Below are 25,118 nucleotides of genomic sequence, written 5' to 3'. Positions count from 1 at the left end.
TCCCCCAGGGTGCGTCTCCCCCAGGGTGCGTCTCCCCCACGGTGCCTCTCCCCCAGGGTGCGTCTCCCCCAGGGTGCGTCTCCCCCAGGGTGGGTCTCCCCCAGGGTGCGTCTCCCCCAGGGTGCGTCTCCCCCAGGGTGGGTCTCCCCCAGGGTGGGTCTCCCCCAGGGTGCGTCTCCTCCACGGTGCGTCTCCCCCAGGGTGGGTCTCCCCCAGGGTGCCTCTCCCCCAGGGTGCCTCTCCATTGGTTTTGTCTGGGGTTGTCTCCTGACTGGATGGAGGAATCCCACAGACAGCACCGTACATACCACGGCATGGATCAGAGTGCCTGGCGTTGCGTGTATTGTGCCGATCGTGGTAACTTTGGCCGCTTGGCCAGGATGGAGTTCCTTCACCATCTGGTTCCTGTTTCTCCCAGCCTGGGGGAGGACTCAAGGCTGTGCAGAGGCTGGTCCTGCCTGGGGCAGGGTCAGCAGCCTCCACCTGTGGGTCCTGCCTGCGGGCATCCCTGCTGCGTCCATCTGTGTTCCGTGTGCCTTCTCTTGCTGACAGCCAGAACTGTGTGGGACCCCTACCCCCTCCCCGCTCTCCACCTGCTCCCCACCCCCGCCCCTGGGGCTCACGCTGAGCCAGGTGCCGCTGCTGTTTCCCGTGCTGCCGGCATCCCCTGTGGGCCGCGGAGCTCACGGGATGTCACGTGTGCCTTGCCTGGCCCTCCAGCCACCCCACTCAGAGGAAGGGCCCCCCTCACTTCTGCTCAGCCCTTCCATCTCCAGGTCGGCGCGAAGTCCTCAGGCCCGACGTCCCTGGTGGGTGATGGCTCAGCCCCGTGTGTCCTGGTGGGGCCTCCCGCCGCGTTTTGCAGGTGGGCTGTGGTTCTGTGGACACATGGCTCTGCATTCTTTCCTTTTTTTTTTGAGATGGAGTCTCATTCTGTCGCCCAGGCTGGGGTGCAGTGGCGTGATCCCGGCTCACTGCAACCTCTGTCCCCCGGGTTCACGCCATTCTCCTGCCTTAGCTTCCCGAGTAGCTGGGACTACAGGCGCCCGCCACCACTCCCAGCTAATGTTTTGTGTTTTTTAGTGGACACGGTTTCACCGTGTTAGCCAGGCTGGTCTCGATCTCCTGACCTCATGATCCACCTGCCTCAGCCTCCCAAAGTGCTGGGATTACAGGCGTGAGCCACCGCACCCAGCCTGCATTCCTTCTTTACTTTCTTTCTTTCTTTCTTTCTTTGAGACGGAGTCTCGCTCTGTCGCCCAGGCTGGAGTGCGGTGGCGCAATCACGGCTCACTGCAAGCTCCGCCTCCCGGGTTCACGCCATTCTCCTGCCTCAGCCTCCCGAGTAGCTGGGACTACAGGCGCCCGCCACCACGCCCGGCTAATTTTTTTGTATTTTTAGTAGAGACGGGGTTTCACCGTGTTAGCCAGGATGGTCTTGATCTCCTGACCTCATGATCCACCCGCCTCGGCCTCCCAAAGTGCTGGGATTACAGGCTTGAGCCACCGCGCCCGGCCTCTTTCTTTCTTTGTCTCTCTCTCTCTCTCATTTTGTTGTTGTTGTTGTTTTTGAGATGATGTTTTGCTTTTGGTGCCTAAGCTGGAGTGCAATGGCGTGATCTATCTCAGCTCACTGTAACCTCCGCTTCCTGGGTTCAAGCGATTCTCCAGCCTCAGCCTCCCAAGTAGCTGGGATTACAGGCACGTGACACCATGCCTGCCTAATTTTTGTAGTTTTAGTAGAGATGGGGTTTCACCATGTTGGCCAGGCTGGTCTCAAACTCCTGACCTCAGGTGATCCGCCCACCTCAGCCTCCCAAAGTGCTGGGATTACAGGTGTGAACCACTGCACGCCGCCCCTTTTTTATTTTCAGTTGAGACTCAATTCACGTTACAGAAAAGTCCCCATTTCTTTTTTTTTTTTTTTTTTTTTTTGAGACTGAGTCTGGCTCTGTCGCCCAGGCTGGAGTGCAGTGGCCAGATCTCAGCTCACTGCAAGCTCCGCCTCCCGGGTTTACGCCATTCTCCTGCCTCAGCCTCCCAAGTAGCTGGGACTACAGGCGTCCGCCACCACGCCCGGCTAATTTTCTTGTATTTTTAGTAGAGACGGGGGTTTCACCGTGTTAGCCAGGATGGTCTCGATCTCCTGACCTCGTGATCCGCCCGTCTCAGCCTCCCAAAGTGCTGGGATTACAGGCTTGAGCCACCGCGCCCGGCCAAAAGTCCCCATTTCTAAGTGAACGATGCTGTGGCTGTTGTGAAGTCCAGAGCCATTCAGCCATCATCCTGTAATTCTAATTCCAGATCGTTGTCTCCCTAGAGGAGGCCCCGTCCCTGTCAGCCATTACTCCCTGTCCCTCCCCAGACCCGGCGCCCACACGTTCCCTTCCTGTCTCTGTGGCTCAGCCTGTCCTGCACATTTCATAGAAATGGGATCACACGCTGCGTGGCCTCCTGCGTCTGGCATCTCTCACTGCGCGTGACGTCCTCAAGGTACATCTGAGCTGTGGCTGGGTCAGAGCCTGGCCCCTGATTGTGGCTGAGCCGTGTTCCAGCACATGAATGGGCCCCACCGTGTCTGTCCGTGAGGGACTCGCAGAGGGCCCACCGTGTCTGCGTGTGATGGACGCGTGGAGGGCCCACTGTGTCTGTCCGTGTGTCCATGATGGACGCGTGGAGGGCCCACCGTGTCTGCATGTGATGGACGCGTGGAGGGCCCACCGTGTCTGCGTGTGATGGACGCGTGGAGGGCCCACCGTGTCTGTCCGTGATGGACGTGTGGAGGGCCCACCGTGTCTGCGTGTGATGGACGCATGGAGGGCCCACCGTGTCTGCGTGTGATGGACGCGTGGAGGGCCCACCGTGTCTGCGTGTGATGGACGCGTGGAGGGCCCACCGTGTCTGTCCGTGATGGACGTGTGGAGGGCCCACCGTGTCTGTCCGTGATGGACGTGTGGAGGGCCCACCATGTCTGTGTGTGATGGACGCGTGGAGGGCCCACCGTGTCTGCGTGTGATGGACGCGTGGAGGGCCTACCGTGTCTGACCGTGATGGACGTGTGGAGGGCCCACCATGTCTGTGTGTGATGGACGCGTGGAGGGCCCACCGTGTCTGCGTGTGATGGACGCGTGGAGGGCCCACCGTGTCTGCGTGTGATGGACGCGTGGAGGGCCCACCGTGTCTGCGTGTGATGGACGCGTGGAGGGCCCACCGTGTCTGTGTGTGATGGACGCGTGGAGGGCCCACCGTGTCTGTGTGTGATGGACGCGTGGAGGGCCCACCGTGTCTGCGTGTGATGGACGCGTGGAGGGCCCACCGTGTCTGCGTGTGATGGACGCGTGGAGGGCCCACCGTGTCTGTGTGTGATGGACGCGTGGAGGGCCTACCGTGTCTGACCGTGATGGACGTGTGGAGGGCCCACCGTGTCTGTGTGTGATGGACGCGTGGAGGGCCCACCGTGTCTGCGTGTGATGGACGCGTGGAGGGCCTACCGTGTCTGACCGTGATGGACGTGTGGAGGGCCCACCGTGTCTGCGTGTGATGGACGCGTGGAGGGCCCACCGTGTCTGCGTGTGATGGACGCGTGGAGGGCACACTGTGTCTGTCCGTGATGGACGCGTGGAGGGCCCACCGTGTCTGTCCGTGATGGACGTGTGGAGGGCCCACCGTGTCTGTCCGTGATGGACGTGTGGAGGGCCCACCGTGTCTGTCCGTGATGGACGTGTGGAGGGCCCACCATGTCTGCGTGTGATGGACGCGTGGAGGGCCCACCGTGTCTGCGTGTGATGGACGCGTGGAGGGCCCACCGTGTCTGCGTGTGATGGACGCGTGGAGGGCCCACCGTGTCTGCGTGTGATGGACGCGTGGAGGGCCCACCGTGTCTGCGTGTGATGGACGCGTGGAGGGCCCACCGTGTCTGCGTGTGATGGACGCGTGGAGGGCCCACCGTGTCTGCGTGTGATGGACGCGTGGAGGGCCCACCGTGTCTGCGTGTGATGGACGCGTGGAGGGCCCACCGTGTCTGTGTGTGATGGACGCGTGGAGGGCCTACCGTGTCTGACCGTGATGGACGTGTGGAGGGCCCACCGTGTCTGTGTGTGATGGACGCGTGGAGGGCCCACCGTGTCTGCGTGTGATGGACGCGTGGAGGGCCTACCGTGTCTGACCGTGATGGACGTGTGGAGGGCCCACCGTGTCTGCGTGTGATGGACGCGTGGAGGGCCCACCGTGTCTGCGTGTGATGGACGCGTGGAGGGCACACTGTGTCTGTCCGTGATGGACGCGTGGAGGGCCCACCGTGTCTGTCCGTGATGGACGTGTGGAGGGCCCACCGTGTCTGCGTGTGATGGACGCGTGGAGGGCCCACCGTGTCTGCGTGTGATGGACGCGTGGAGGGCCCACCGTGTCTGCGTGTGATGGACGCGTGGAGGGCCCACCGTGTCTGCGTGTGATGGACGCGTGGAGGGCCCACCGTGTCTGCGTGTGATGGACGCGTGGAGGGCCCACCGTGTCTGCGTGTGATGGACGCGTGGAGGGCCCACCGTGTCTGTGTGTGATGGACGCGTGGAGGGCCTACCGTGTCTGCGTGTGATGGACGTGTGGAGGGCACACTGTGTCTGTCCGTGATGGACGCGTGGAGGGCCCACCGTGTCTGTCCGTGATGGACGCGTGGAGGGCCCACCGTGTCTGTCCGTGATGGACGTGTGGAGGGCCCACCGTGTCTGTCCGTGATGGACGCGTGGAGGGCCCACCGTGTCTGTCCGTGATGGACGTGTGGAGGGCCTACCGTGTCTGTGTGTGATGGATGCGTGGAGGGCACACTGTGTCTGTCCGTGATGGACGCGTGGAGGGCCCACCGTGTCTGACCGTGATGGACGCGTGGAGGGCCCACCGTGTCTGACCGTGATGGACGCGTGGAGGGCCCACCGTGTCTGACCGTGATGGACGTGTGGAGGGCCCACCGTGTCTGTGTGTGATGGACGCGTGGAGGGCCCACCGTGTCTGTGTGTGATGGACGCGTGGAGGGCCCACCGTGTCTGTGTGTGATGGACGTGTGGAGGGCCCACCGTGTCTGTCCGTGTGTCCATGATGGACGCGTGGAGGGCACACTGTGTCTGTGTGTGATGGACGCGTGGAGGGCCCACTGTGTCTGTGTGTGATGGACGCGTGGAGGGCACACTGTGTCTGACCGTGATGGACGTGTGGAGGGCACACTGTGTCTGTCCGTGATGGATGCGTGGAGGGCCCACCGTGTCTGTCCGTGATGGACGTGTGGAGGGCCCACTGTGTCTGTCCGTGATGGACGTGTGGAGGGCCCACCGTGTCTGTCCGTGATGGACGTGTGGAGGGCCCACCGTGTCTGTGTGTGATGGACGCGTGGAGGGCACACTGTGTCTGTGTGTGATGGACGCGTGGAGGGCCCACTGTGTCTGTCCGTGATGGACGTGTGGAGGGCCCACCGTGTCTGCGTGTGATGGACGTGTGGAGGGCCCACCGTGTCTGTGTGTGATGGATGCGTGGAGGGCCCACCGTGTCTGTCCGTGATGGACGTGTGGAGGGCCCACCGTGTCTGTGTGTGATGGATGCGTGGAGGGCACACTGTGTCTGTCCGTGATGGACGCGTGGAGGGCCCACCGTGTCTGTGTGTGATGGATGCGTGGAGGGCCCACTGTGTCTGTGTGTGATGGACGCGTGGAGGGCACACTGTGTCTGTCCGTGATGGACGCGTGGAGGGCCCACCGTGTCTGTGTGTGATGGACGTGTGGAGGGCCCACCGTGTCTGTGTGTGATGGACGTGTGGAGGGCCCACCGTGTCTGTCCGTGATGGACACTTGTGCTGCTTCCACCCGTGGCTGTCGTGAGTTGTGCTGCCGTGAGCACGTGTGCAAACCTCCGTGTGGACAGGTTTTCGTTTCTCGGGCTCATGCCCAGGAGTAGGTGTGGATTGACATTGTGAATCGCTGTTAGCAGCACCCATATGCAGGTCCGTGTGTGTGTTCCAGGAATGACTGGGTCTGGCTGGGGTCCTGCTCGAGGATGAGGGGCCCTCGGTGCTGCAGCCCACGCTCTGCGCCCGGAGCCTCCCGTGGGTCCCCTGCTCCAGGCCCAGCCCCGTGTCGCGGCTCTGCCCCCAGGCTCTCCGGTGCCTGTTCCTGCGTGGGGTGAGCATCCCCCAGGGCAGCCCCTGGCGCCTCTTCTAGGCTCTTCCCCACTGCACCCCAGCCCGAGCCTCCCCCGGCTTGTGCCCTGCACAGGCCATTCCCCAGGTCCTGCTCACCCGCCTCACTGCCCCTCGCCCATCCCTTGCCGCCTGTTCCTGGGGTGGGGGTGCTCCTTGACCCTCCCAACATCACCCAGGCCCCTCGCATCTCTGCTGGGCTCCTGGGGCTCTCAGTGCCCCCTGCCCATCCCCGTTCCCCAGTCGCTGCCCCCCTGCCCACCACCTGTCCTGTGAGGGCACCTTCACGTGCCGGGCGTCCACCCCGGTTCCCCGTGGGGCTGCAGGGACCCTTGGGAACGCGGCCGTCCGGTAACAACGCTCTCTGCCTGGCAGCCCGGGGGCTTCTGGGAAGCTTGGGATGAGCTCACGGCTCAGAAAAGCGCTTTGCACACCGGCTGCTTTCAGGCAGGGAGACAGGCGGCATCGACTGTTCCGCAGATGCGTTTTAGCAGGGGTCGGAGGCCTCAGCCCACCCGGCACCACGGAGCCCCCCCAGTTACTGGCATTGGGCAAAAAAGAGACCGAGAGAGATGGGGGAGAGAGGGAGGGAGAGGGAGAGAAGGATTTCTTACAGGAAGCCTTTGGTTCACACCCAGCCAAGGCCAAGAAGAGCCACCTCTGTCCCCTGGTCTGTGCTGAGGCCACATCCCCTGGGAGGAGGAGCCTCCACCCAGGGCCCGGCAGGTGCAGGAGGGGCCGGCAGAGCCGCCCACAGACAGCTTTAGAGAGGGAGACTCAGCAGGAAGCCGAGTCCTTTTTTTTTTGTGCCAGGGTTCGGCCCTGCCCAGCTGCAGTACCAGGAGGCACTGAGGCGGCAGCCCCAGAGCCCACATCAGGCACCTGGCCGGGAGCCTGAGAGAAGGGAGCCCAGTTTCCTGGGGAGCCGTGCCAGCCTCCCAGGACTGCTGTGAGGAAGCAGCACACACAGCTTCAAAGGCCAGGACTCTGTCCCCTCCCAGCCCTGGAGCCCGGAAGTCCAACGTCAAGGTGCGGACAGGGCCATGCTCCTTCCCACCTCTCCAGCATCTGGGGGATCTGGGCATCCCCTGGCTGTGGCCACACGGCTGGGATCTCTGCCTCTGTGTCCCATGGCCTCCTCCCCGGGACTGTGTCTCCTTTGTATGAAGATACCAGGCATGGATCACCCCCTCGGCCAGTGCAGCCTTTTTTTTTTTTAACCACTCACATCTGCGAGGATCGGATTCCCAAATAAGGCCACACACACAGCTTCCAGGGACCAGGACATGATCACACCATTTTGAGGATACAGTTCGGCTCTGCACGGGGCACTGTAGTGACCAGGCCTGCTGAGGGGGCCCTTCTCCCAGCCACCAGAGACTGGCAGTGTCCAGGAAGTGCCACCTGTGCCACGACCACCTGGAAGCCGCTTCTCTGTCTGCCCCCCAGCCCCCTCCCATCCCCGCTGCCTCTTTCCCTCACTGTAACGGAGGGCCGCATCACCTGCAGTGCAGGGTTCTTGTGAGGGCTGGGGTAGCGGGCACTCAGCCAGGCTTACACGGAGCCCTCGGTCAGCCTTGCCACGGGACTGGTCAGTGAGGGGTGCACCCTGGACAGAGGCGGAGGGAGAGACCAGGCAATGGGAGCCCAGGGCCGGGCGCGGGGTCCCGGAGGTGGGTGGAGGTAGTGCCCAGCAGGTCCCCACGCAGTGCGCCATATCCTCAGCCTGACCTGCTCCAAGGACCCCGGCCTGCGCTGTCACATTGGGGCCTGGGGAGCAAGTCTGAGTCTATGCTCGTTCTTCCTGTTTTATTGCTTTCCAGGTCTTTTAAAAACTGAGACAAGGCCGGGCGCGGTGGCTCACGCCTGTAATCCCAGCACTTTGGGAGGCCGAGGCGGGCGGATCACAAGGTCAGGAGATCGAGACCACGGTGAAACCCCGTTTCTACTAAAAATACAAAAAATTAGCCAGGCGCGGTGGCGGGCGCCTGTAGTCCCAGCTACTCAGGAGGCTGAGGCAGGAGAATGGCGTGAACCCGGGAGGCGGAGCTTGCAGTGAGCCGAGATTGCGCCACTGCACTCCAGCCTGGGCGACAGAGTGAGACTCTGTCCCAAAAAAAAAAAAAAAAACAGACAAAATTCACATACCATAAAATCCACTTTATTTATCTGAATCAGTGTTTTGCTCTGTTGCCCAGGCTGGAGTGCAGTGGTGTGATCATAGCTTACTGTAGCCTCCACCTCCCTAGCTCAAGTGATTGTCCTGCCATGGCCTCCTGAGCAGCTGGGACCACAGGTGCCTGCCACCATGCCCAGATGGTTTTTGTATTTTTTGTGGAGATGGGATCTCACTGTGTTGCCCGGGCTGGTCTTGAACTCTTGGACTCAAGCTATTCGCTTACCTCAGCTTCCCAAAGCACTGGGATGGCAGGTGTGAGCCACCACACTTGGCCAAATCCACCTTTTTTTTTTTTTTTTTTTGAGACAGTCTTGCTCTGTCGCCCAGGCTGGAGTGCAGTGGCGCGATTTCAGCTCACTGTAACCTCTGTCTCCGGGTTTAAGCAATTATCCTGCCCCAGCCTCCCGAGTAGCTGGGATTACAGGTGCACGCCACCACGCCTGGCTAATTTTTGCATTTTTAGTAGACACGGGGTTTCACCATGCTGGCCAGGCTGGTCTCGAACTCCGGACCTCGTGATCCCCCCACCTTGGCCTCCCAAAGTGCTGGGATTACAGGCGTAAGCCACTGCGCCTGGCCCAAATCCACACTTTAAAAAAGCATATTCACAGAGTTGTGCAACCACCATCTCTGTCTAGTTCCAGAACATTCCATCACCCCACAGGAAGCCCCATTCCCATCCCCTGGTAACCCAAATGCTTTTCCTGTCTGTGTGGATTCCTGTCCAAGACAGGACATTTCATAGAAATAGCCTCACACGCTGTGTGGCCTTCTGTGTTTGGCGTCTCTCACTGAGTGTGACATCCTCAAGGTGCATCCGTGCTGTGGCCTGGGTCAGAGCCTTGCTCCTTTTCATGGCTGGGTTGTGTTCCAGTGTGTGGATGGCCTCACTGTGCTGACCCTGTTCCTCCGTGGGTGACCGCGCTGTGGGAGCCAGGCTGTCGTGAGCTGTGGGTCCACCCGTGAACTGTGGGTCCACCCGTGAGCTGTGGGTCCTCTGAGCTGTGGGTCCACCCGTGGGCTGTGGGTCTTGTGGCTGTGGGTCCACCCGTGAGCTGTGGGTCCACCCGTGAGCTGTGGGTCCACCTGTGGGCTGTGGGTCCACCGTGAGCTGTGGGTCCACCCGTGAGCTGCGGGTCCACCCGTGGGCTGTGGGTCCACTGTGAGCTGTGGGTCCACCCGTGAGCTGTGGGTCCACCCGTGGGCTGTGGGTCTTGTGGCTATGGGTCCACCCGTGAGCTGTGGGTCCACCCGTGGGTTGTGGGTCCACCGTGAGCTGTGGGTCCACCCGTGGGCTGTGGGTCCACCGTGAGCTATGGGTCCACTCGTGGGCTGTGGGTCCACCGTGAGCTGTGGGTCCACCCGTGGGCTGTGGGTCCACCGTGGGCTGTGGGTCCACCCATGAGCTGGGGGTCCTGTGAGCTGTGGGTCCACCTGTGAGCTGTGGGTCCTGTGGCTGTGGGTCCACCATGAGCTGTGGGTCCACCCGTGGGCTGTGGGTCCTGTGAGCTGTGGGTCCACCCGTGGGCTCTGGGTCCTGTGGCTGTGGGTCCACCATGAGCTGTGGGTCCACCCGTGGGCTGTGGGTCTTGTGAGCTGTGGGTCCACCTGTGAGCTGTGGGGGTCCACCTGTGAGCTGTGGGTCCACCCGTGGGCTGTGGGTCTTGTGAGCTGTGGGTCCACCTGTGAGCTGTGGGGGTCCACCCGTGAGCTGTGGGTCCACCCGTGGGCTGTGGGTCCTGTGAGCTGTGGGTCCACCCGTGGGCTGTGGGTCCACCTGTGAGCTGTGGGTCCACCCGTGGGCTGTGGGTCCTGTGAGCTGTGGGTCCACCCGTGGGCTGTGGGTCCACCTGTGAGCTGTGGGTCCACCTGTGAGCTGTGGGTCCACCTGTGAGCCGTGGGTCCTGTGAGCTGTGGGTCCACCTGTGGGCTGTGGGTCCTGTGAGCTGTGTGGGTCCACCTGTGAGCTGTGGGTCCTGTGAGCTGTGGGTCCACCCGTGAGCTGTGGGTCCTCCTCGATGGCACCTGGGAGTGCAGCTGCTGGTTAACTGTTACTTCCCGTTCGCCTCTTTGAGGAGCTGCGGGACAGTTCCCAAGCGGCTGCCGGGTGTCCTGAGCAGCACTTGTGGTTGTGGGCTTTTTGTGTGGAGCTGGTGTGGAGCGGCCTCTGGGGTGGCTGTGATTGGCTGCTGGGTTGAGCGGTGGCTGTGATTGGCTGCTGTGTTGAGCGGTGGCTGTGATTGGCTGCTGGGTTGAGTGGTGGCTGTGATTGACTGCTGGGTTGAGCGGTGGCTGTGATTGGCTGCTGGGTTGAGTGGTGGCTGTGATTGGCTGCTGTGTTGAGTGGTGGCTGTGATTGACTGCTGGGTTGAGCGGTGGCTGTGATTGCTGCGTTGAGCAGTGGCTGCGATTGGCTGCTGGGTTGAGCGGTGGCTGCGATTGACTGCTGGGTTGAGCGGTGGCTGTGATTGGCTGCTGGGTTGAGCGGTGGCTGTGATTGGCTGCTGGGTTGAGCGGCTCCATGAGTTTGTTTTTCATTGGTTGTTTTCCATTGGCGGGCCCCTCGCTCCAGCTGTACGGACTCGTGTTGTCACCCAGCTTCCAGGAGGTGATGGTTTGCGGCAGGGGGTGTGGACGGCGGTCTGCGCCAGCCTCCGCTGCTGCTGGTGCGTGGTCACGGGCCCCACAGGCTGGCGCAGGGCCTCAGGGTCTAGAACAGGGGGAGCCCGAGGGGGCGGAGTGCGCAGGGTTTGAGGCCTCGGTCCCACGCTCCCCTCAGAGCCCTGGCCAGGGTCCCACGAGCCCAGAACTGTCCCGACCCCTCCGGCCCAGCCACGGGCTCCCCCGGCCTCTCGGGGTGCAGTTTCCTTCTCCCCGGGGGCCCCTGCCCTTCCTCCCTCACAGAGGAGGAGCCGTGGCCGCCTGCACGGTCTCGGCCACAGTCCCGTGGGAAATGCAGCCGCTGCTGCGCGTCAGTCGCTGAGCGCAGGCAGATGGGGCCCGTCTTCTCCACAGCCTGGCCGTGCTCCCATCCCCTCTGGCCCTGGGGCCTCCCCAGCTCCTCCAAGGACACCGAGAGTGACCGCCTGTGGCTCAGCGTGGGGGCCCATCAGGGTGTGCCCCGCGGTGTCTGGGCCCCTGTGATGCGGGGGCCAGGTCCCCACGGTGCGGGCGAGAGTGTGGCCGGGCCGCTGGCGGGTTCACGGCCCAGGGTTGCCCCGGCAAGTGCATCATTGCCGCTTGGTTTCCTACCAAAGCAAGAACGTGCTTTTCCCAGGATCCTACCACTTGTTCCCGCGCCGCTGTGCCAAGGGGGCCGAGGCTGGGCCTGGCCAGAGCCTGGAGAGGAGGGGCCCACGCTCAGCTCTCCCAATGCCAGCCCCAGGTCAGGGGAGGCCACAGGGCCCGCTGAACCCCCTGGGCACAGACAGCAGGGAAAGAGCAGGGAGGGGACTTTGCTTCCGCGGCAGGGGCTTCTTAGGGACCTCTCAGGGACCTCAGTCTGCAGAGGTGGGGTGGGGAGAGCCCCAGGGGGTGCGCAGCAGGGCAAGAGGTGGGCTCGGCATGGGTGGGGCACTGGGTGAAGGGTGGGGATTCAGGCCTGGCCTGAGGGGCCATGGCATGGATGAAGGGGCCATCCAGGCCTCAGTTTCCCTGCCTGTGGTTTGGGGGCACCAGGAACAGCAGCTGGTCCCCGTGGAACGGAACCCAGCTCTCTGCAGTCTGGGGAAACATGCCCACCTGGGCACTCTGCACGTCCCCCAGTGCCCCAAAGGAGGCTGGCCCTGAGGCGGGGCTGGGTGGGGGTGCGTGTTGACAGCGCCCCGGGCAGACCCGCCCCGCCCCGCCCCGTACAGTAATTCTCCTCGCGCTGCCAGTAATTGCCCTGACTTTCAGGGCCGGCATCATTTCCTGAAAGTCAGCCCCGGCCTTAGAGGAAGTAGGCGCCGGCGGCCGTGACTAAACCGACATGCAAATGCAGCCGGGCGGAGAGCCGCCCCCGTCCGCCCCGGCCGACCCAATGCTGGGGCTGCCGCCGCGGTCATGAGGGAGCCGCTCCCGGGCGGCGCTTCCAGGGGGACCCCCGGACCCCCGAGCGCCGGGACCATGTCCCAGCTGCAGTTCTGGCTGCAGTTCGAGGCTCTGAACAAGGTAACACTCCCCTCCCGGGGTGGGCGAGGCCCTTGGGGGCAGGGTTCCGGGAGGTGGGACCCCCATTCAGGACGGCCGGGCCACCTGCCGGAGCAGCTGGAATCTCACCCTGGAGTCCGAGGCCGCCAGGCTCTCAAAAATCCCCATCCCGCCCCGTCCGTCTCTTCTGGCAGCGAGAGGGAATCTGCCGGAAGGTTCCGAGACAGAGATTTAGGACTTGGGGCTGGGAGCAGCGCCCTGTGCATAGGCTGGGGGACCCGAGCGGAGTGGGGGACTCGGGCTTAGCCCGGATCCGGCCCTCAGTGACAGTGGCATTGGCTGTCGGGAGGGCTGCATCCCCCTCCTTCTGCCCCTGGGATAGGGCCCCCTGGCTGTCCTCTAGAGAAGCCTCAGGTGGAGGGGCTCTGGGTGTCTAATGGGGCCCTCACAGGGAGCGGGGGCTGGGTGGGCCTGGTCAGGGTTGACTCTGGTAGCGCAGGCGGGCAAATCCCTGTGGCTCCGTGGTTCCCCATGGGTCCTGGAGCACGGGACGGGGGCAGCACACCAGGTCTGGAGTCAGTTCTGGAGTCAGGTCTGGAGTTGGCTGCCCAGGGCAGGAGGAGCTGTGTTTGCTGCTCTTGAATGGGGCAGAGCCAGGTCTTGCCAGCCTCAATCCAGGGCTCCTGAAATGCTGCAGAGACAAAAACCACAGCAGGCAGCCCCGGCCCTCCCTGGGGCCCCAGAACTGGGCGCTGGCGGTGAGGGGTGCAAATGTCACCTCCGAGGGCCCTTGGTGCAGACTACAGAGGGGCCCAGGTTCCCCGGGGAGGCACTAGGTCCGCTGAGCTGAGGCTGGAGTGTGGGGGGGCATGTGGTGGAGAATGCAGCAGCCTGGGCTGGCCTGGAGGGGCCATGGAGGGACACATAGGCACGGGTGGGACTTGGGCTGTTTCTGAGGTCAGCTGGTGGCTGCTAGGAGTCAAATCCAGATGCGGGCAGAGGACGGAGCCACTATGAGGGCAGCTGGCCTGGCTCCGTTCAGCTTCCCACATGTGAACAGGGCCAGCCCTGGGAGCCCTGTCTCCTCTGTCCCTAATCACTGAGGGCACCTGCTAAAGGTGAAGGCTTGGAGGGCTCATGCACCTGGCTGGATGTCCTGTGCTGGGAAGGACCAGACGGGGAGCAGGGCAGGTCCTTGAGGCTGCGTTCTTGGAGCCTGAAAGCTGCAAGCACCCACTCATTATTAGACTTCCACTTTTATTTGTTTATTTTTTGGGGAACAGGGACTTGCTCTGTCACCCAAGCTGGTGTGCAGTGGCACCATCTCGGCTCCCTGCAACCTCCACCGAATGGGTTCAAGCAATCCTCCCATCTCGGCCTCCTGAGTAGCTGGGACTACAGGCACATGCTACCATGCCCAGCTAATTTTTATATTTTTTGTGGAGATGGGGTCTTGCTGTGTGGCTCAGGCTGGTCTTGAACTCCTGGGCTCAAGTGAACCTTTCACCTTGGCTCCTCTAGGATTACAGGTGTGAGCCACTACGTCCTGCTTGACTTGACTTTTTTTTTTTGGAGATAGGTTCTCGCTCTGTCTCCCAGGCTGGCATGGGGAGGCGCAATTATAGCTCACTACAGCCTCGACCAGCTGGGCTCAAGCGATCCTCCTGCCTCAGCCTCCTGAGTAGCAGACGTGAGCCACCACGCCCAACTTGACTTTGACTTTTCAAACTGTTTTAGAGTGACAGAAAAGCTGCCCGGGACAGTGGAGAGTCCCCACGCCCCCACTCCCGGGCTCCCTGCTGTTCTGTGTCACGGCTGATGAACCAACATCCATACGCCACCGTTAACTACCAAGGCCCACGCTTTGCTTGGATTTCCTCAGTTTCCCCCATGTCCTTTCCTGCCCGGGACCCCACGTGGTGTTTAGGCATCTTCTCAGGCCCCTCTGGGCTGTGACGGTTTCTCAGAGGCCTGTGTTTCAGAGGCACCGGGTGGTCCTGCGGCTGGTCAGGTGGTGTGGACGCCCTGGAGTAATCGGGCTGGTGTTTCCTCAGACTGGGGCAGGAGTTTTGGGAGGAGGACCTTGGGCGGGAGGGCCCTGTTGTCCTGTCTTCTTGGGCAGTGGGCATCTGGTGAGGGCATGGGGCAGGTGTCTCTGCCTGAGGTCCCTTCCCTCTTTTCACACTGAGCTCCGGGGAAGGACTCGCTGTGTGGCCCACGCATTTGGGTCAGGGGAGCTCCCCTCCGCTCTGCCTGCGCTCCCTGCACCACCAAGGCCTGGGCTGCTCTGGGCCCAATAGCAACTCACTCCTGCTCCTGGCTGGGGCCTCGACCACCCAGGGGCCCCTGACCTCGCCCAGGAAATGCTTCCACGGAGGGTCCGGGCCACAGGCCAGCGTCACCAGGTCCCCTGCAGCCTGGGTAGGCGGTGTTCAGAGGGCCCTTGTGGGGCTCAGTAGGGGAACTGCTCCGCAACCCTGCCGATCGGGGCCTCCAGAGGCTCTGGGAGGTGGGCTGCTCCTACCCTGCCTGGGGTGGGAGGCTGCACCCTACCTGGCCCGGGGCCTTAGGCGGGCAGCATGAACACCTCTGTGCTGGGGGGTGCTGTGGGGTCTCTGTTTGAGGGCAGGTTCCTGAATGTCCCTAGTGATCAGTACCCGGGTGCTTGGGTCTGACAGGGTGGGCAGTGGGCAAAGCTGAGCAAGGTGAGGGCGACGGAGCTCACAGCTCCCCGGGAGAGACAGCGCCCCCTCGACATGCCTGATTTTTTTCTTTGTTTTTCTTGAGATGGAGTCTCGCTCTGTCGCCCTGGCTGGAGTGCAGTGGCGTAATCTCAGCCCACTGCAACCTCCGCCTCCTAGGTTCAAGCGATTCTCCTGCCTCAGCCTCCCGAGTAGCTGGGATTGCAGGCACCCACCACTATGCCCAGCTAATTTTTGTGTTTTTCGTAAAGACAGGGTTTTACCATATTGGTCAGGCTGGTCTTGAACTCCTGACCTCAGGTGATCTGTCCACCTTGGCTTCTCAGAGTGCTGGGATTACAGGCGTGAGCCACCACACCCAGCTAATTTTTGTATTTTTAGTAGAAATGGGGTTTCGCCATATTGTCCAGGCTGATTTTGAACTCCTGGGCTCAAGCAATCTTCCGCCTTGGCCTCCAAGTGCTGGGATTACAGGCGTGAGACATCATGTGGCTGGGCATGGTGGCTCACGCCTGTAATCCCAGCACTTTGGGAGGCCAAGGTGGATGGATCACTTGAGACGAGGAGCTCGAGACCAGCCTGACCAACATGGAGAAACTCCATCTCTACTAAAAATACAAAATTAGGCCAGGCAAGGTGGCTCATGCCTGTAATCCTAGCACTTTGGGAGGCCGAGGCAGGTGGATCACCTGAGGTCAGGAGTTTCAGACCAGCCTGGCCAACATGGTGAAACCCGGTCTCTACTAAAAATACAAAACTTAGCTGGGCATGGTGGCACACGCCTGTAATCCCAGTTACTTGGGAGGCTCAGGCAGGAGAATTGCTTGACCCTGGGAGGTGGAGGGTGCAGTGAGCCGAGATTGTGCCACTGCACTCCAGCCTGGGTGAGAGAGCGGGACTCTGTCTCAAAAAATAAATAAATAAATACATAAATACATAAATAAAAATTCAAAATTAGCTGGCACGGGAGTGCACGCCTGTAAACCCAGCTACTCGGGACGCTGAGGCAGGAGAATCGCTTGAACTGAGGAGGCGGAGGTTGCAGTGAGACGAGATTGTGCCACTGCACTCCAGCCCCGGCAACAATGCGAGACTCCGTCTCAAAAAAAAGAAATGATGCACATGCATCTCCTCTACTGGGCAGTGCGTGTGTGTGCGTCATCCCCATAGCGAGCCCTGCCTCTGGGCATGGCTGCCCCCCACAGAGGGCATGGCACCAGGCTTACCCCAGCCCCGAGCTGCTCAGAGTGCCTGCAAAATCGCTGCCCTTCAGGTGCTGCAGAAGTCGGACTCCGTCCTGCATGGCCCTGAGGGCTGGTGTTTTTCACCCACTGCTTATTTCTTTTTTTATTTTTTGAGACGGAGTCTCGCTCTCTTGCTCTGTCATATGGTGGCTCAGGCCTGTAATCCCAACACTTTTGGATGCCGAGGCAGGCAGGTCACTTGAGGTCAGGAGTTCAAAACCAGGCTGGCCAACATGGTGAAGAAATCCCGTCTCTAGTAAAAATACAAAAAAATTAGCCGGGCACGGTGTCACACACCTGTAATCCCAGCTTCTCGGGAGGATGAAGCAGGAGAATTGCTTGAACCCAGGAGGGCTGCGGTGTCTCTCATCCCCAAGTGCTCCAGTGCGTGGGGGGGCCATGGCGTCTCCCGTCCCCACGTGCTCCAGTGCGTGGGGGGGGCTGTGGCGTCTCCCATCCCCACGTGCTCCAGTGTGTGGAGGGCTGTGGTGTCTCCTATCCCCCACTCACCAGGCCTGGCCTTGTCTTTCAGGATTCCTCGTATTTCGAGGACTTCTCCAACATCTCCATCTTCTCCTCGTCTGTGGACTCCCTGTCGGACATCGTGGACACGCCCGACTTCCTGCCGGCCGACAGCCTCAACCAGGTGTCCACCATCTGGGACGAGAACCCTGCCCCCTCCACCCACGACAAGGTCAGTGCGCCCGGCGCCCCCCGACAGCCCCGACCCACCAGCATGGCCTCCCCAGCCCAGGACCCACAGGGTCCATCGAGGTCTCAGTCTCCCCGAGTCTGCGTGCCGCCGGCTGTCCTGTCACTGTCGGCTCCGTCCATGGCCATGGATGAGGTGGTTAGGTGAGGGTCCTCTCGTGTCCTGAATAGGAGAAGGCGATGTCCAGGACATCTGTGGCTACCACATCTTGGGGGGGGCTCCTGGCATGGAGTTGAGGGGGGCCAGGACGCTGCCCAGCGCCCTGCAGTGCCCAGTATGGCCCCACCCGCGAGGGACCCGGCCCCACTTCCACCGCACCGGGGAGTCCCTGGTCTAGAGAAGCACAGGAAGGTGACAGGACAGAGAAGTGTGGTCAGGGAGGGCCCCCTGGAGAGGCAGTCCCCAGCAGGCCCAGGCGACGTGGCTGTCCAGGCAGAGGAACAGCACCTGTGGTGGCTGCCAGCCCCATGGTGCCCTGGGTCAGCAGTGGCCGTGTCCCCGCTAGGTGGGAGCTGAGAGGGCGAGGTTGGCGGAATCCTGTCCCAGGGTGGGGAGTTGGACGTTATCCTGGGGGGCTGAGGGGCTGGGGTTTGCCTCCGAGAAGGCCCTGGAGGACCTGGGTGGGCCAGGCCTAGAGCAGGGGTTGTAGGGCAGCAGGGCCCCCAGGTTCTTTGGGCCCAGGCTCTAGCCGTGCCCAGTACCACGCAGTGGAGGTGTCCTGTGAGGGAGGCGTGGCTGGGAGCCAGGCCTGGGGATTCCCTTCCCCCATCCAGGCCTGTCCAGGAGAGAAACTTCTAGACTTTGGGAGCAGACATTGGACACATGTCTAGGGCTGAGCGCCTTCCGGTGAGGGCCCACACTGGCCTCCCCACGCTCCCGGCCGCTCTCCCAGGCCCTCAGGAAGGGTGCAACCCGGGCAGCAGAACTCACAGGCTTGGGGGCCGGGGCAGGAAGCATCAGAGCACCCCACAGCCACGGTAGGCAGCTCAGGCCTGGTCCCTCTGGGGCATTTCACCCAGCCTGGGGCCCATGCCCTCCCAGCTAGCTCACAGGTCCTCGGCAGGGCAGGAGGAAAGCAACCAGGGCCTGACCGGCCTGCTGTGGACGGCAGGAGGACATCTGAAACCCAATGCCCCGCCAGCCCCACCAGGAATGGTGACTCAGGCTTCCAGGAACCCGTGTGGCATCTGTTTGTTTGTGTTTTGTTAATTTAAAAAAAAAAAAAAAAAAAAGGAGAGGGGAACTGAGTAGAGGTTTCTAACCTTCCTGTGCCACGCTTCCACTTTCTTTGAAAATCTTCACAAGTGTTCCTAGTGTTAGAAAACGCAGAAGCTGGCCGGGCATGGTGGCTCAAGCCTGTAATCCCAGCACTTTGGGAGGCCGAGACGGGTGGATCACGAGGTCAGGAGATCGAGACCATCCTGGCTAACACAGTGAAACCCCGTCTCTACTAAAAAAAAATACAAAAAACTAGCCGAGCGAGGTGGCGGGCGTCTGTAGTCCCAGCTGCTTGGGAGGCTGAGGCAGGAGAATGGCGTGAACCCGGGAGGCAGAGCTTGCAGTGAGCTGAGATCCGGCCACTGCACTCCAGCCTGGGTGACAGAGCGAGACTCCGTCTCAAAAAAAAAAAAAAAAAGAAAACGCAGGAGCTGTGGAAGTCAGTTCATGAGCATCACTAGCTATGTGGTTCCCACACACTGCTGAGAACCTGGCCCAGGCTCAGGCAGGCTTGGGCAGAAACCTCACCCGTCTCAGGATGTTGAGGTTGAAGTGGGGGACCAGGCCTAGAAGAGGTTCTCTTTTTTATTTATTTATTTATTGTTTGAGACAGGATCTCACTCTGTCGCCCAGGCTGGAGTACAGTGGCGCAATCTCAGCCTCTTTCAGCCTCGACCTTCTGGGCGTAAGCGATTCTCCTGCCTCAGCCCCACAAAAGTAGCTGGGACCACAGGCATGCGATACCACGCCCGGCTAATTTTTGTATTTTTTGTAGAGACAGGGTTTTGCCATGTTGCCTAAGCTGGTCTGGAACCCCGACCTCAAAAGATCTCGCCCGTTCTGCCTCTGTCTCCCACCGTGCTAGGATTACAGGCCTGAGCCACGCACCCGGCCTGGATTTTCCGCTTTCCAATTCTCCACACTCACTTTTTTTTTTTTTTTTTTTTTGAGATGGAGTCTCGCTCTTATTGTCCAGGCTGGAGGGCAATGGCACGATTTCAGCTCACTGCAACCTCCGCCTCCTGGGTTCAAGTGATTCTCCTGCCTCAGCCTCCCGAGTAGCTGAGATTACAGACATGCACCACTACACCCGGCTCATTTTGTATCTTTATTTATTTATTTATTTTGAGACAGAGTCTCGCTCTGTCACCCAGGCTGGAATGCAGTGGCACAATCTCAGCTCACTGCACCCTCCGCCTGCCAGGGTCAAGCAGTTCCCCTGCCTCAGCCTCCCTAGTAGCTGGGATTACAAGCATGCGCCACCACGCCCGGCTAATTTTGTACTTTTAATAGAGACGGGGTTTTTCCATGTTGATCAGGCTGGTCTTGAACTCTCGACCTCAGATGATCCGCCTGCCTCAGCCTCCCAAAGTACTGGGATTACAGGCACCCACCACCACGCCTGGCTAATTTTTTGTATTTCTTGTTTAACCATGTTAGCCAGGATGGTCTCGATCTCCTGACCTCGTGATCCACCGCCTTGACCTCCGAAGGTGCTGGGATTACAGGCGTGAGCCACCGCGCCTGGCTAATTTTTTTTTTTTTTTTGCTATCTTTAGTAGAGACAGGGTATCAGCATGTTGGCTAGGCTGGTCTTGAAATCCTGACCTCCACTCTGGGAGGCCTTGGCCTCCCAAAGTGCTGGGATTTACAGGCCTGAGCCACTCTACCCTGCCCACACTCACATTTTTTATGGCTCATATTACCGTTAGGATTTTTGCTTTTTAAGAGTGGGTATATTCCAGAATCACACAGACCCTAGTTTGGACCCTACCATGCCCCAGCCATCCGTCCCGGGGTCCACCCTGTCTCAGTGTTGGGGTCTGGACAGCGGGCCTGACAGGCCACACCACCCTCTGACCCGCCCGTTCACAGGCTTTACATGCCCAGTCAGTTCGGAGATCCCAGGGTGGGCCATGGACTCATCCAGAGGCCCGGCACACCTGGCTGCCCAGGCCTGGGGTCAGCTCCCCGAGGACAGTGCCAACTGCCCATCCTGGTGAATCTGCATGAGGCTGTGGGCAGTCTTTCTCCCCAGGGGGGGCCACAATAGGACGTGTCCTCTGGTCACTACAATGGCAGGCATCCTCCCCCATCCCTCACAGGGGAGCTGCTGTCCTCCAGAGGCCGCGGGGGTCCTTAGGGAGTGCAGGACCGCCCTGGGCTACCCACCCTGGGTGCTGGGAGCCGTCGGGTGAGGGACAAGGCTCAGGCCCGCCCACCTCCACTGCCTCTGTCTCCTCTTCCCCCTCAACATGGAGCTCCCAACCCCTTGTCCCCCAGACCCGAGGGCCTCCTGCACTGCACACAGTGGGTCACTCCTGTCAGATCCCTGTCCACATGGGTCACTCCCATCAGACCCCCGTCCACAGCCTTCCCGCCAGCTCCCGTGGGACTAAGCTCTGCTGTCTGTCAGAACTAGCCGGGCACCTTCCTCCCGGGCACTCCAGGCAGGCGCACCAGGCATCAGTGGGAAGGCAGCCAGCTGCTGGCCAGGAGGAGTGAGCCTTAGGCCCCAGGGAGGTGCCCACTGGGGAGGCTTGGAGGTACCAGGGTCACCTTGAGAACAGCAGGAGAGCAAGACCCAGGGCCCTGGGGAGTGAGGACGGGGCAGTGGGGAGCCTCCTCTGGTGGCCAGGCTGCGAGGGCCCGCCAGCTGTGACCTGTCCCGTCTGGCCCGGGCCGACATCCTGCTCCCCTTCCAGCTGTTCCAGCTCAGCAGACCATTTGCAGGCTTCGAGGACTTTCTGCCCTCCCACAGCACCCCGCTTCTCGTCAGCTACCAGGTGAGCTGGGCCCAGCCGAGGGCTCCCTCCCCTGCCCTCTCACGGGACCTAAGGAGAGGGCTCAGCACAGGCACCTCCAGTGTGGGGAGCCCTTGGCCAGCCTAGAATCTGGGAGTGCAGAGGAGACATCTGAGGAGACAGAGGCCCTGGGGAGCACCTTGCTACAGGGGCAGACAGAGCCATCTCCCCCCTCCGGGAGCCATCTCCCACTCAGCTGCCCATGGTCAGCCTGGCCCCTGCTCCTGGGGGAGCCCAGTGCCCACAGCCGCTCGGGCCTGCAGTCTGCTGAGCTCCCTCCACGCACGCAGGAGCAGAGTGTGCAGAGCCAGCCAGAGGAGGAGGACGAGGCTGAGGAGGAGGAGGCGGAGGAGCTGGGGCACACGGAGACCTACGCTGACTACGTGCCGTCCAAGTGTGAGTGGCCCGGCAGCACCAGGCCCTGGGACAGGTTCAAACCCTTTTGTGGGACTGAAACCCTGCAGGTGACCACGGCCCGCACAGCCCACAGGGGGAATGTGAAATTTCAGGGAGGGCCGGAGAACCTTGGGGACAGGTTCTGCAATCCAGGCTTATACAAAACCGGGTTCACAGCTGGGAGAGTGAGAAGGAACCTCGGAGGCACTGGGAGGATTTTCATGCATTTGCCCCTCCTGCAAGCCGCTGGCCACGCCCCCAACCAACCCAGCAGGCTGTGGCCGCCCCGACCCAGCCCACCCTGACCACCCCTCCACCCAGGCATTCCTGGCCACTCCCTTGACCTGCCCAGCAAGTCCTGGCCATGCCCCCAAACTGCCCCGCCAGCTCTGGCCATGCCCCAGACCCACCCAGCCGGCCATAACCGGCCCTGGTCGCCCCTTGGCCACACCCTTATTTACCTTGCGTCCATCCCTGCCCCTCCAGCCAAGATTGGGAAGCAGCACCCAGACCGCGTGGTGGAGACCAGCACACTGTCCAGCGTCCCGCCCCCAGACATCACCTACACCCTGGCCCTGCCCTTGGACAGCGGGGCCCTGTCTGCCCTGCAGTTAGAGGCCATCACCTACGCCTGCCAGGTGACTGCGTGTCCCCACCCCAGCCCAGCCTGTGTCTGCGAGGCCCCTGGGGAGGAGCCGGGCCGGCACCCCCAGGCCCTGACGTCTGCCCTCCGGCCACAGCAACACGAGGTCCTGCTCCCCAGTGGGCAGCGCGCCGGCTTTCTCATCGGCGACGGGGCCGGTGTGGGCAAAGGCCGGACGGTGGCCGGAGTCATCCTGGAGAACCACCTGCGCGGCCGGAAGAAGGCATTGTGGTGAGATCCTGCCTGGGGTAGGGGGTGGGAGCAGGGGTGAGGGGGAGGGGTGGGCACCCCTGACACCCACACCCTGCAGGTTCAGCGTCTCCAACGACCTCAAATACGACGCAGAGCGCGACCTGCGGGACATCGAAGCCACGGGCATCGCGGTGCACGCGCTTAGCAAGGTAGGGGCTGTGCTCGGCAAAGTAGGGGGCAAGGTGGGTCGGTGGGGGCCGCTCAACTGGGTGGGCCGGCAACCGGGACAGGCTCTGCTCAGCACCTCCTACAGATAGGGAGACCCAGACCCAGGTCCAGAGCCTGCTGAGCTAGGGCCCCATCCCACACCTGCTCTGTGCATCCCCAGATCAAGTACGGCGACACCACTACCTCAGAGGGCGTCCTCTTCGCCACCTACTCCGCCCTGATTGGGGAGAGCCAGGCCGGTGGCCAGCACCGCACACGCCTCCGGCAGATCCTGGACTGGTGTGGGGAGGCCTTCGAGGGCGTCGTATCCTGCTGGGGGCAGTCGGGAGGGGAGGGCCAGATGGGGGTGGAGGGGAGGGCCAGATGGGGGCGGAGGGGAGGGGAGGATGGTGGAGTGAGAGAGGAGGGTGGGAGTCAGGGGAGGGGAGGGCAGGGTGGGGGTCGGAGGGGAGGGAAGGATGGTGGAGTGGGAGAGGAGGGTGGGAGTCAGGGGAGGGGAGGGCAGGGTGGGGGTCGGAGGGGAGGGGAGGATGGAGGAGTGGGAGAGGAGGGTGGGAGTCAGGGGAGGGGAGGGCAGGGTGGGGGTCGGAGGGGAGGGGAGGATGGTGGAGTGGGAGAGGAGAGTGGGAGTCAGGGGAGGGGAGGGCAGGGTGGGGGTCGGAGGGGAGGGGAGGATGGAGGAGTGGGAGAGGAGGGTGGGAGTCGGGAGGGGAGGGCAGGGTTGGGGTCAGAGGGGAGGATGGAGGAGTGGGAGAGGAGGGTGGGAGTCGGGAGGGGAGGGCAGGGTGGGGGTCGGAGGGGAGGGAAGGATGGAGGAGTGGGAGAGGAGGGTGGGAGTCGGGAGGGGAGGGCAGGGTGGGGGTCGGAGGGGAGGGGAGGATGGAGGAGTGGGAGAGGAGGGTGGGAGTCGGGAGGGGAGGGCAGGGTGGGGGTCGGAGGGGAGGGGAGGATGGAGGAGTGGGAGAGGAGGGTGGGAGTCGGGAGGGGAGGGCAGGGTGGGGGTCGGAGGGGAGGGGAGGATGGAGGAGTGGGAGAGGAGGGTGGGAGTCAGAGACTGCTGGTGTCTTCAGCGCCCGGCTGAACAATCTGCGTGCAACAATCTACGAAACAGCGATAACACTGAGATCACCCCTCGCTGAGCTGTGGCGTGGTGGCAGGGCCGGCCGTTTAATTTGTATTCTCCCAGTTTTCCTTGCTCAGCCTGCTTTCCTGGAATTTGCTTTCTTTTGTCTTAAAATATTAAGAATATGGTCCGGGCGCGGTGGCTCACGCCTGTAATCCCAGCACTTTAGGAGGCCGAGGCGGGCGGATCACAAGGTCAGGAGATCGAGACCACGGTGAAACCCCGTCTCTACTAAAAATACAAAAAATTAGCCGGGTGCGGTTGTGGGCGCCTGTAGTCCCAGCTACTCGGGAGGCTGAGGCAGGAGAATGGCGTGAACCCGGGAGGCGGAGCTTGCAGTGAGCTGAGATCGCGCCACTGCACTCCAGCCTGGGCTGGGCGACAGAGCGAGACTCCGTCTCAAAAAAAAAAAAAAAAAAAAAAAAAAAATTAAGAATATGGCCAGGCCAGGTGGTTCACCCTTGTAATCCCAGCACTTTGGGAAGCCAAGGTGGGTGAATCATGAGGTCAGGAGTTTGAGACTACCCTGGCCAACCCAGGAGGCTGAGTCAGGAAAATCACTTGAACCCGAGAGGCGGAGGTGGCAGTGAGCCGAGATCGCGCCACTGCACTCCAGCCTGGGCAACAGAGCAGGACTGCGTCTCGTCTAAAAAAAAAAAAAAAATTAAGGGGCCAGGTGCGGTGGCTCAGGCCTGTAATCCCAACACTTTGGGAGGCGGAGGCGGGCAGATCATGAGGTCAGGAGATCGAGACCATCCTGACAAACACGGTGAAACCCCGCTTCTACTAAAAATACAAAAAATTAGCCGGACGTTGTGGCAAGCGTCTGTAGTCCCAGCTACTCGGGAGGCTGAGGCAGGATAATGGCGTGAACCCGGGAGGCGGAGCTTGCAGTGAGCTGAGATTGCGCCACTGCACTCCAGCCTGGGCGACAGAGCAAGCCTCCGTCTAAATTAAAAAAAAAAAAAAAAAAAAAAAAATTCAGTGTTTTCTAGTTTTTTTGTTTGTTTTTGACACGGAGTCTCATTGTTCCCCAGGCTGGAGTGCGGTGGCGCGATCTCGGCTCACGGCACCTTCAACCTCCTGAGCTCAGTGATTTCCCCTGCCTCAGCCTCTGAGCAGCTGGGATTACAGGTGCATGCCACCATGCCCACCTAACTATTATATTTTTTGTAGAGATGGGGTTTGGCCATGTTACCCAGGCTGGTCTCATGGGCTCAAGCCATCCTCCTTCCTCGGCCTCCCAAAGTGCTGGGATTATAGACATGAGCCACTACACCTGATCTTTTTCTAGTTTAGGTAGATACATAATTGTTTTCTAAGCAGGCAAGACTTTATTCTGTAAAATAGATAAGTGTTCTCCAACAT

General features: G+C 61.5%; 3 protein-coding genes across 11 annotated transcripts in view; 1 reads left to right on the top strand and 2 right to left on the bottom strand.

The window, feature by feature from the left end:
• SBNO2 (strawberry notch homolog 2) overlaps positions 1 to 25,118 on the top strand; it is a 75,517-nt gene that overhangs the window by 36,685 nt on the left and 13,714 nt on the right. For 7 of the 9 annotated variants that reach the window (XM_077978679.1, XM_077978674.1, XM_077978678.1 and 4 more), the window contains exons 5-11: positions 16,967 to 17,128; positions 21,070 to 21,150; positions 21,459 to 21,564; positions 22,051 to 22,202; positions 22,305 to 22,438; positions 22,518 to 22,608; positions 22,788 to 22,931. In XM_077978679.1, coding sequence (XP_077834805.1) covers positions 16,967 to 17,128; positions 21,070 to 21,150; positions 21,459 to 21,564; positions 22,051 to 22,202; positions 22,305 to 22,438; positions 22,518 to 22,608; positions 22,788 to 22,931 — 870 coding nt within the window. Of the gene's footprint in view, positions 1 to 12,245; positions 12,510 to 16,966; positions 17,129 to 21,069; positions 21,151 to 21,458; positions 21,565 to 22,050; positions 22,203 to 22,304; positions 22,439 to 22,517; positions 22,609 to 22,787; positions 22,932 to 25,118 lie in introns of those variants that run through there. The other 2 variants (XM_077978677.1, XM_077978676.1) reach the window with 2 other exon arrangements.
• LOC144336943 (uncharacterized) lies at positions 2,553 to 8,308 on the bottom strand. Its single transcript, XM_077978796.1, has 3 exons — positions 8,254 to 8,308; positions 5,775 to 6,211; positions 2,553 to 4,820 (listed from the first exon to the last, which is right to left on the bottom strand). The coding sequence occupies exons 2-3, from the start codon at positions 6,167 to 6,169 to the stop codon at positions 3,488 to 3,490; spliced, it is 1,728 nt and encodes a 575-aa protein (XP_077834922.1). The 5' UTR covers positions 6,170 to 6,211; positions 8,254 to 8,308; the 3' UTR covers positions 2,553 to 3,487.
• On the bottom strand, positions 8,318 to 12,263 carry LOC144337361 (uncharacterized). The gene is made up of 5 exons (XM_077982006.1): positions 12,033 to 12,263; positions 11,522 to 11,859; positions 11,157 to 11,443; positions 10,062 to 11,047; positions 8,318 to 9,972 (listed from the first exon to the last, which is right to left on the bottom strand). The coding sequence occupies exons 1-5, from the start codon at positions 12,261 to 12,263 to the stop codon at positions 9,097 to 9,099; spliced, it is 2,718 nt and encodes a 905-aa protein (XP_077838132.1). The 3' UTR covers positions 8,318 to 9,096.

The sequence above is a fragment of the Macaca mulatta genome, chromosome 19 (genome assembly GCF_049350105.2).
Source record: "Macaca mulatta isolate MMU2019108-1 chromosome 19, T2T-MMU8v2.0, whole genome shotgun sequence".
Classification (NCBI taxonomy): Eukaryota; Metazoa; Chordata; class Mammalia; order Primates; family Cercopithecidae; genus Macaca; species Macaca mulatta.
Note: the sequence above shows the minus strand (reverse complement) of the source record. Positions and strands in the feature narration are given on the sequence as shown.